The sequence below is a fragment of the Poeciliopsis prolifica genome, unplaced genomic scaffold (genome assembly GCF_027474105.1).
Source record: "Poeciliopsis prolifica strain line A6 unplaced genomic scaffold, Auburn_PproV2 SCAFFOLD050, whole genome shotgun sequence".
In the NCBI taxonomy this organism is placed as follows: domain Eukaryota; kingdom Metazoa; phylum Chordata; class Actinopteri; order Cyprinodontiformes; family Poeciliidae; genus Poeciliopsis; species Poeciliopsis prolifica.
In genome coordinates, this window is record NW_026562425.1 from 3,744,563 (window position 1) to 3,755,780 (window position 11,218).

The window sequence follows — 11,218 nt, forward strand, 5'->3', positions numbered from 1 at the left end:
ACAGTAACATCAGTGTATTTAATTTCCCCAAGGACATTTTTCAAAGTACCTGCTTTGACCTTTATATTCCTAGTGTCTTTAATTTGCACATTTGACGCATATATTCATCCTGTTGAATGAAGACTCAGAGCAGTAGATGCTAAAGGTCAGAAAGAGAGAGAGAGAAACATCACAATGACAGGAGAGAATGAGAAATTGAGACTTGTTGGAAGTAAATGTAGGTTTTATTGGCACATTTATCACACAGTTAAGCCAAATAGCATGCATGCTAGAGCCGAAAAAACACACAGGCAAGTAGACAAAGATTAAGGTTAAGTATTTGCTCCTAAGGTTTGAAATGTGTTATTTTTAGATCATGTCCAGTTAAGTCAGCTTTTAACAACCTTTAGAAGTCTTGAATTGAAAGAGGACCTGTTAAGCAAAATTCATATTTTACATGTTTTTGTTTTTTCATTTGCTTCTTACAATTGTCAGCACGCTTTAAAAAAAAAAAATCCACCAAGCCGTTTTTTGGCAAAAAGTTTACTTTTTTTTTTTTTAAATTTAAAAAACCTTCAAATTGTTCAGTCATAATGAATGAGCAATGGTGTTGTTAAGTAATGGAGTCACCCCTGCAACCCCAGCAAAGCGCAGCCCGTCACCTAGCAACTCCCAGCAGAGCTCCAGCATATACAATGGCTGCTGGAAAAGAAAGTGTTTTGTTGTTGAATTAGCCCCCAAAAACCACTTGCTGCATTTTTGTTTGTTGTGTAGGAGGCTCTACTTCTGCTTTTCAAAGATATATGATTGTGTAATTGGCAGCCATTTTCACATAGAATGTAAACGTTGAGTTGCAGGGGCGTGGCCAGCAACAGCTTATTAAGCTTTAAAGTGACAGACGCTTTAAAGCAGCTCATTATGAAAATAGGCAGAACTGATCAGACTGAAATATTATAATCTAGGAAGGATTAGGCCTGTCGCAATAAACAATAAATTAATCGCACGACAAATTAAAACTATCAACCTCATTTTAATTATCAGCTTTATTGTTTCTTCCGGCCTTTTTCTGTTGATGACACGGAATGAAAAAAGGCTCAACTCCGGTGCTCTCCACTGACTTCTCCCTTTCTCATTTCCTTAGTGTAATGCCCAGCGCGCACTACACGATCTTAGAGCTGTTGGCCGAGTGTCGGCCCATTTTCAAAACCTGAGACCACACATTAGCCGACAGAAATCCTAGGTATGACGGTTCGATCGAGTTCAATCATGCCGTATGCTATCCAAAAAATGGGCACAAAATAATGGCTACAAAGTCCAGTTAACTCATTTTAAAACCCGGCATTAATCAGTGCTTCACTACAATCTACCTGTAATGCATGTAGCAAGTGTCAGTCCTGACTGAATGAAAATCATTACAACCTATTTATGTCACGTTAACAAAGAACAGCTGAAAAGTTACCAGGTTTATCAACTGCAGTAGCAGTTTTGCTTCAACTCCTCCCCTCGTCATTTCTATATTCTTTGCATGAAATGTTGAATAAATATTAATATGGTTCCCACATATCATCTCCGATGTCTGATGGACTTCGGGTCGCGCCGTGTCAGCTGTTTGGGATTCCCTTCCGTAGTTTTAAATCTAATTGTTATTGAATACAGACTTCATAATCTGCACTCCTTTGGTTGACTGCAGTGTTTATTTCCTCTCTGGCTTTATGTTGTTTAGTTTCTATTCAAGTAAATTTTTTGTTAACGGAGACTGAGAATCCATTTTATTTTTGTTTTTGGTTGTTTATTTTGTTTATAAGTTCCAGTGTTAAGTGTTCTTTTGAAAATAAAGTGCATTTATCTTTGGCAGGAAATTGCATGCATTATTACGTTTTTTCCATTAAATCAGTGTAAAAAGGTCTTCAAACAATATTATCGTTTATCGCAATAATTTTTGAGACATTTAATTGCTCAGTAAAATGTGTTATTGTGACAGGCCTTGGAAGGATTTTGTGCAAAGAAAATATTTTAAAGATATTTTTAATAACCTATAGGCCTATCCTTACTTGTTCAAGGAAGCATAATAGGTCAACTTTAGCCTTTGGAGCATAAGGAAGTCATGTCTTTCTGCTTTACAGATATAATCTCTAATGGGCAATGTGTGTCTCTCAGGGTTCAGTGTGGACTGGTGGGCGCTGGGCGTGCTGATGTTTGAGATGATGGCGGGCCGGTCGCCCTTCGACATCGTCGGCAGCAACGAAAACCCAGACCAAAACACAGAAGACTACCTCTTTCAAGGTATAACTCGCAGAGAAGCACACTGCTAATATTTATAGTTGGACCGGGGGGGGAAAGAAAAACCTACTGTGATGAAGCATCCAACACCTTTTTATCGACACCTTTATAACGGCTTCTGTCGGTGCCAGGCACATGCCATCTGTTGCTGGGAAATGTGTGAAAGTATGTGTTTTCCCTTTATTTCATTATTAAATATGCTCCCAGAATGTGTTTGTGTTCTTAGACTAGCCAGTGAGATGTTGGATCTGCAGTCCGATACATAATTCAACACACGTTAACACAACATGGATCACAGAGCTGCAGTATGTTCAGCGCTGGGGGTCCGAGCTGCAGCAGTGTCAATAACCTGACATGTCTGCGTGAGGATAGTGTGTCAGTCTCAATACCTTTTCTTTGTTTTTTCTGCCACAGTTATATTGGAAAAACAGATCCGAATCCCGCGCTCATTGTCAGTGAAAGCTGCCAGCGTTCTCAAAGGTTTCCTCAACAAGGTATGAAGGAGTTAAACGGGCTGAGATCTGTCTCTGCTGGGAATTACATTACCATATCCATGTTAGTCTGATTCTACCTCCTTCTCTATTGTGTTTTCTTGTTCTCTGTCTAACCTGCCCACACACACACACACACACACACACAAACACACACACTTCACCTTGATTTCCATGTCTCCATACATTTTTAATGTGCGTATTGAAGGATGACATTTGAACGATGTAAACACATTTCTGTAGTTGAGCAGAAAGGTTAAAAATCTTCTAGAAGTTTCCAGGAATGTACCTAAAGATGGTTTGTCCATGAAGAGCTCTTCAAGTCAATAAAATCATCTTAAATTACGCTCTTTAAATAAACCAGAAGTCGATGTAATTGCATCAGTCATTTGTAAAATAAATACTTGGCATTTTCTCAAAAGCCTGGCAGCTGCATTTTAGGCAGCACTTGTTCTAGTGAGGCTCTGGTGTAATCCAGTCGGGCTGAAAAAGAAGCACAGTTATTTGCATTTCAGAACAAGAGACGATAGCTGCATTTCCATTATAAATATGTCTAAAACCTTTTGGAAATGCTACACAAATTCACAATTGCAGTGTTTTTATTAAAGGAGAAATGTTTTAAAATCACATGTGAATAAGCTTATTTATGTGATAAATCATTAAAAAGTTATGGCAGCAATGAATTTAAACACTTAAATGAGATTAGAGCTGGATGATGTGGCTTGAAAATAATTTTTGTAATCCAAAAATTTGAGTTAATTGTCTTTTAAACTTGATGGGTTTTTTTCCTTAAAAAAATTATATAAATGGCAGGAAATATCTTCAAAAAACATGCTTTTATTTCAATCATTCCTCCTGGGACTTAATATGAATTCAAAAGTTGATATAAATAAGATTTGGGAAAAAAATGCTGAATTCGCTTAGTTTTATGGCAAGAGGTTGTTCTAATGTTTTTGTTTTGCTGTTGTCAGTATTGGTGATACCTGTCATGAATAGTGCTACTAATATTTTCCATAAAGTGACAGACATGATGATGCAGCACTCACTGTGTGGGAGAGATGCTGGCTCATCCTGAGAGGTCACATACAAAGTTGTCCCTGAATTTATTCTTTGATTTAAAACTTGTATTAATCACACTCCATGTGCTCAGTTCAAACTAAATTAGCCATACCGTCATCAAAATTACTGTGATGTCACTAAAAATAGATCAAAAACCACCTTACTGGAAATTTGTCTTGAAGAATATGTGACAGGAATCATCATCATCGATGAGGTCAATATTTGTATGAGAAAAATCTGATCGGTTTTGGTGATCTGCAACAAGAGACAGTGATTGGTGATCACCCATGATACACTTTTTCATGGAAATCGGCGGATTATGGTTGATGGACCATCAATCGGCACACCTCTAGTTTTGTGTTTTCTTGTAAATCAGCGTTTCAAAAATAAACAGAATGTAACATCACAAATCAGCAGGCACCGTGCCGACACCAAGCTACCCAAGCTGAGCTCTTCCAGGTTTGGCCAGCTGGTTTTACCAGCAGCCATTGTAAGCCTTTTACAGTGGCTGCTGGGGGGAAAAAAGTGTTTTGTTGTCCAGAGACCATTTGCTGAAAACTTGCTGATTGTGCAGGAGGTTCCACTTCTGCTTTTCAAAGATGCACAGTTGTATAATTGTGCATCTGTTTTTCATGTGCCAATGTAGACGTTAAGATGTTAAGCAGCAGCTTATTTGGACCTAAAACATCTCATTCTGAAAGCTCAGAATAGCCAGAACTGGTCAGACTAAAAAATTATTATTGCAGAGTGATTTTGTGCAAAATAATATAATAAATGTTTTGTATAGCTCATACACCCAACCTGGCCAGTTCAAGGAAGCATCTTTTGAAGGTGGCTTCAAATGAATTAAAAAGCTTACATTTTTTTGGCCTTGGTTTATTCCTCTGTCCTCAGTTTCTCTTCCTTGTCACTTGCTCCTCATCCTGGCTGGACATGTTGTCTTACTCGTCCTGCTGTCATCTCCCACTGTCTCTCACCCTCCTCTCACATTCACACCCACAGGATCCCAAGGAGCGTCTGGGCTGCCACCCTCAGACAGGCTTCGCAGACATCAACGGCCATCCTTTCTTCCGAAACGTCGACTGGGAACTTGTGAGATCTGTTTATTTTATTTTTTTTTTTGCATGAGAGCTTTTGCTGTTTCATTCTCAGTCAGTCATGGTCATTATTGTAATAATTGTCAGCTAATTTATTCATAGATTAATTGGTAATTGGAGCATACAGATTTTAAAAATACCATGTTTTGAAATGGCAGCAGCCACAGAGCAGTTAAACCAAAACTTTACAAAAATATGTACATTTTGCATTTAAGATGGAGGATCTGTAATTATGTTCTACCCAGAATTCAGGTTTTTAGCTTTATGTGGTTCAAATTCCGTAGGTAAATAAAAAAAGCTGCAGATTATTCCTATTACCACTAAAGGAATGCTATTGATGCATTTTAGGCAATAAAATGTTTTTCTTATTTGAAAAAGAAGTTGAAATATTTGCAAATTTGAATGAATTTCTAAAGTGTAAAATGACTTAAATATGCAGAGTTTGATATCTCTTTTTTCCAGTTAATCTTCAGAATAAAAGATAGATTAATTGCTAACTAAGATGTTTGTTGATTTAGCCCTAAAATAAACATGACAAAAACTGTGATAACATTTTTTCCTTCCACTCACTTTTCTTCTAAAATCATATTTGAAGTCTTATCCATGATTGATTGTGAAGACTGTTTCCTTCCATTCAACTTTCTATTAATGTAGGGATGTCCAAACGTTTTGCTATGTAGGCCAAAAAATCTCCAAAACAAAACAGCTAAAATCAAGCAAATAAAGAAGCTGGATATATATTGTATATTTTTACGATGGTGTTTTTGGACCATTGCAAATAGAAAAAAGGACAAAGTTTCTGACAAAAATTCAGAAATTTTGTAATATTTTTTTTTCTTTTTATTATTATTTTCTAGAAACATTTTCAAAAGAAAATTTTTGACATTTGAAATTCTGAAATTTTCAAGCTTTTTGTAAAAAAAATTCTGATATTAATCCAAAAAGTAGTTTTCTCTAGAAAATTTCTTTGATTAATCTTAACATTTTTTGGCAGAAATTTACTACTTCCAGTAATTTTGCATGTCTTAGGAGAAAGACATCTGTTTTTCAGTTTCTGTAGAATTCTATTGAATAAATTTACTTTCAGTGATAAGAACAAGATTTGGGTCACTTGGTTTCAAAATGTTTGCTATATTTAACCACATTTAAGATCGAATAATAGCTCATTTGGGTGCAACAACTTTGCACCCAGTAAAAGATAAATTTACCTTTTGTTTAAAAGTTGGTGATATAAAAGACAATTACTTTGTGTTGTACTTTAATTTATAATTATGTGGGTGACAATTTTTATGTCTGCATCTGCGGGAAAATTCTATGTCCTTTTCGAATGGCCCCCAGGCTGCACTTTGGACACCCCCGCATGAATGTGTTGGATTCTTCAGCACAACAGCCTGCTGCAAACTTTGTGCTTTCCTTCTGATTTCAGATGCGTGCTTGATACAAAGTAGGACAAAGGCAGACAGCTGAGGGTCAAACCTAAGTGCTTTTGGGGTCATGCTTCCTGTCTTCCTGACATGCTCTGCAGGTTTGGCTGCAGTGTAAAAGCCAAAGGTTACCAGCTGTGGTCTGAGACGCGTGTCCTTGTTTAGAACGGCCAGACAGACACAAACATGTCAGCGAGAGACTGACAACAGCTAATGGGGTGACTCACATGGGCTCAGATAAGCTCAAGCCAAAGATGGAGAAGATATTAGAGGAAACGGACCATATAGAGCTAAAATGTGGAGCTCTGGGTTTTTTGGATCATCTGTGAATCATGTGTTGCTTCAGAGTGAAACTGAACTGTCTGCTAAGGTTCCAGTTCTCAGATACTGCTCTTTATTCCACTGAAGTAATCCACTGACACTTTCATTGTCTATTTTCACAAAGTTTTCAAACGCTGGAGCTTTTCTTCGTTCCGATTTCTCCTTTTACAACCATTCAAGTTATTTGGGAATGAAGCTGTGGGAGTGAATGACTAGTTTGTTAGGAGGTTCAGAATCACTGTAAGAATACCAGTGAAATTGAATCTACAACCAGAACTACGTGCAGATATTTTTAAAGCTTCCTGTTCTCAGTTTCAGCGATGAATGAGATGTCGTCTAATAGTGAGATTTCCGTTATGTGACACCATCCACTGTAAAATGAAACCCAGTCCCAGAGTTGAAGTTCAGTTGTTGACAGAAATCATTTCAAATAATCATGTAAAAATCCAAAAAATGTTTTTAACAGCAAAAATGTAATAAGTTGTCATTATCATCAGAAAATTAGAATTGATGGTTATATTTTTAAAGGGCTGCACAGTGGCACAGTTGGTAGCACTGTTACTTAGCAGCAAGAAGGTCCTGGGTTAGATTCCTGGCCCAGGACTTTCATAGAGTTTCCAAGTTCTCCCTGTGCATAGTTTGGTTCAAATCCTGAAAAAAATTGTAATAAAAATTCTCCTATTGATCACCTTTTACTATCCAATTATTAAGTGGTTAACTGAAAAAATATTGTAAGTCAACCATAAAGGACTTTTTAAATCTTTCTAGTATTTTTTTTTCTTTTTACTGATGCATCCTTTGCTCCACAAGAGAAATGCTATATTGTTGCATTTTAGAAAATAAAATGTTAATTTTCTTATTAAAAAAAAAATAAATTTTATAAAAACAGCTTAAGTGGTTAAATGAAATACCTGCAGACTGTGTCTGTTTTTTGTATCCAATTAATCGTCAGAATAAAAAATTATTCTAATTGATTATCAAAATAATCGTTAGGTGCAGCCCTAATAACAACACTAACCTTTGTGTATGTTTTCATTAGTATATGCTGAATCATTCAAAGTGTTTGTACTTCTACAACTGTACCCGTTTGAGGGATCAGGCACATTTTGTGTCTGAAGCAGACCCACGTGTGACGGACAGACCGGGCAGCTCAGCAGGGATCAACATGACCTCCTTTTTTTCCCCCTGTTTGGTCTGGAGCGGAGACCCAGCAGTTGGTCACAGCGTCTGGACAGATCAGCTTGCACTCCCTCCTCCCTCCAAACTTTGACCGTCCTGACACAAACCCAAATTTCTGTCCTACAAGTTCACCTGCAGGCCTGCAGGGGGAGCTCTTATGGGCTTCCAGTCAGTGGCTGATGCAAGTGGGAGGCAGATGAAAGCTTATTGAGTTACTGGTAGTCAGTGTAGTGGAAAACAGCTGACTCATGCAGGTTTTACTCAGTGGTGAAACAAACCTCAGAGGTTTGTTAGAGAACAAACAGCATCATGAAGATCAAGGAACACGACAGAAAGGTCAGGGGAGTTGTGGAGAACTTTAGAGACCGGGTAGGCTTTGATGAAGACCTGGTAAACATACAGCAAGAGATACGAAGCATTTTCATCTGTTAGACAGTCTAGTCAAAGTCCAACTCCCATAGGTTCTACTGAGAATCTGAAAAACTGAAAAATAATGTATACAGTAAGCCTTTTTTGGTTACTTTATACATTTAATTAAGGCCTGGTACTGTAATTTTTTTTTTTTACTTTTCTTTTCATTTCTTTATTCTATTATGTTATTGTTTCTCTATAGCACTTTGATGCAGTTTCAACCTGTTTTTAGAAGTGCTGCTCATAAATTTGACATTGACTTCCATTCAGTGGTGCTGAAAAAGCTTGAAAACTTATCTTGAAAATTCTTGAAAAGTTCTTGAAATCTACTGTGGGAAAAGTTGACCGAGTTTGCCAATAATTAGGTGATTAAATTGTAATTTTTGTTTTTGCTTTCCTGTCGTTTCAGCTGGAGCAGAAGCAGGTGGTCCCGCCGTTCAAACCCAACATCTCAGGGGAATTCGGACTGGACAACTTCGACGCCCAGTTCACCAACGAGCCCATCCAGCTCACGCCTGACGACGAGTAACTAACCGCTTCCTCCCTTCGCCTCAGTTCACATGTCCGATCGTTCGAACGTGTCCCGTCTCGTTTTCAGGGACGTCGTCAGGAAGATCGACCAGTCCGAGTTCGAGGGCTTCGAGTACATCAACCCTCTGCTGATGTCCGCGGAGGAGCACGTGTGAGAGACTCGACATCTGTCCCCATGAACGCCACCCACTTGCAAACACACCCTCACCCACACACACACACACACACACACACTCACGGACCACGCGTGTTTACGCGGCGTCTCCTTGCTGCATGCGAGACGACCCAGCAACATCGTTTTTTTCTGAGGGCCTCACATGCACAAGTAGAACGCTTTGTTTTTGCCAAAACCAGTCTCACACTCTGCCATTTGTAACCACTTGTCCTTAAGCCTACCTTGTTTCTTAGATAGTTTTTGATATCATATAAATCTGCTCTGATCGGTTCCATCATCTGGGCCTCTTCATTGAGGCCGCAAAGTTCTTCCACGGCTGCCGACGGACAGAGCATCCACTCCTTTCAGCCAACGGGACACTTTTATTCGAGTGTATATAACAAACTACTATTGAGGATGAACATTAGAGGGGCCTTTTTAGCTTCACGCCACACTCACAGTAATTCGTTCTGTCTAGAACAGTAATCATAACACTATATAAATCTATATATTTTCTCATATTTTATTTTAGATTATGTGTACAAGAACCAGACGATTTCTGAGCTTCAGGTCCCTTCTGTCTGAATGAAGGAAATGAAACACTAATAGTGAGTTAATGCTGTGAATGAAGTCGCTGTGGGGGATGGACGAATAGCACAAAGTACCTGGATGCCGTAACACAGGTTTTATTTCGTGTTGCCCGGCAGAATTTTCCTTTAAAAACACGCTCATACCGGACCAAAAACATTTTTCTGGTACTTGTTAGATGGTACAGTATGCATAAGGAAGATGTGCTGTCCTAGGTCATAGAATTTATATATTCAGATTTTTCTTTTTTCTATTTTTTTTAATACAATGCCTTTCTGAAACTTGCGCTCTTTGTTTTGTTTTGGTTTTTATTTTTGTGTTCCATGTGCGTCTATTTTTCTTGTAAAACCAAACTGGAGCAGTTTTGACCCTCTGATGTGGCTTTGACACTGTTAACGGAGCCTGCGATGTAATTTTGGAATAAGATATTTTAAAGCAAAGAAATGAATGTAACGACATAGGCGACGGCGCATGTTTGTCCGGCAATGCATTCATCTGTTACAGTTTAGCTTTATTATTGCGTTTTCTGTTGAATCAGATTTAATTTTGATTTGTTTTTTTATCACTACATTGATTCCAAAATGTTAACGGGGGGAGGGACCCAGTGTAAACACTATTGTTTGTATTCATTGTATTTTGCAGATGTTTTACCATCCGCTGGACTTTATTATTAGTGATCAAAGAAGAAAAATGCAGATGGTAAAATAAACATTTTATTTCTCTCCTTGTGTTAATACTTGTTTGTGTCAGTGAGTCTCATTGGATATTAATCAGAAATGCCTTAAAGAACGTAATCCTACATGTTTTTCACTTTTTTGTCATTATTCAACAATGAAATTTTATGTATTTGAACAAAAAAAAAGCAATTTAAAGAATATTTCAGAAATTATAGGCTCACGAGCACAAATACTGCTCTTGAAAAACACACCAGTCACATAAACTGTGACTTGTATCACTAAAATGCACACAGTAGCTGTTTTTAATCACATTTTCAAATGTATTTATTGATGCACCTTTAGTGAACAAACAGTGGAGAACAATTCTGACAACACATTTCTAAGGGTTTTTAAACATTAATTTGAATTTAATGTGACAATAATAAATCAAATCCTTATGAGAAATTAATCATACAGAGCATGGTCAGTCAGAGGCTTCTACAGACTCCCTGTAATACAGACTGCTACAAGAGATTTTTTCTGCTTAAAGTGATCTCAACCTTCAAACTCTGAAGAATTTAAATGAATTTAATTTCCCACTGGGACTTTTTAAGTATTTTTAAATTTGAATGAATAATAAACGATGAGATAAACGCCCTCTCCTGTCACACAGACGTTGGTTTTTGGCTCATTTGAGCAGAGCTGCTCCATGTTTTTTATCTTCTATACTGGGGTCATAGCAAACTTTAATCAGGATTTACAACTTTCTATGATTATTCGCTGAAATGTCAGTACGATCTTTTCCACTACGTATTAACTAAATAAAAACACGTCAGATTCTTATTTAGGGGAAAAGAAGCATTAAAAACCATGGATCCTGTTTTATTTAAACTTTACCATCAATGTGTCGTTTGTGATCACTAAAGGTTTGACCTTGCTCTACATTGGCAGAAATGTAGTTTTAAATCTAAAGATTTTTCACTTAAATTATCTCATAAAAATCAGGTTTTGTCAGTGATTTATTGACATAGCATACACGACTTCACAG

General features: G+C 37.4%; 1 protein-coding gene across 1 annotated transcript in view; it reads left to right on the forward strand.

Moving 5' to 3' along the window:
- The window catches only part of prkci (protein kinase C, iota), a 34,605-nt gene extending 24,355 nt beyond the window's left edge, over nt 1–10,250 (forward strand). Inside the window, exons 14-18 of the mRNA XM_055058407.1 lie at nt 2,137–2,262; nt 2,674–2,753; nt 4,812–4,901; nt 8,651–8,766; nt 8,840–10,250. Coding sequence (XP_054914382.1) covers nt 2,137–2,262; nt 2,674–2,753; nt 4,812–4,901; nt 8,651–8,766; nt 8,840–8,927 — 500 coding nt within the window. The 3' untranslated portion in view covers nt 8,928–10,250. The remainder of the gene's footprint in view (nt 1–2,136; nt 2,263–2,673; nt 2,754–4,811; nt 4,902–8,650; nt 8,767–8,839) is intronic.
- Nucleotides 10,251–11,218: the final 968 nt, after the last annotated feature.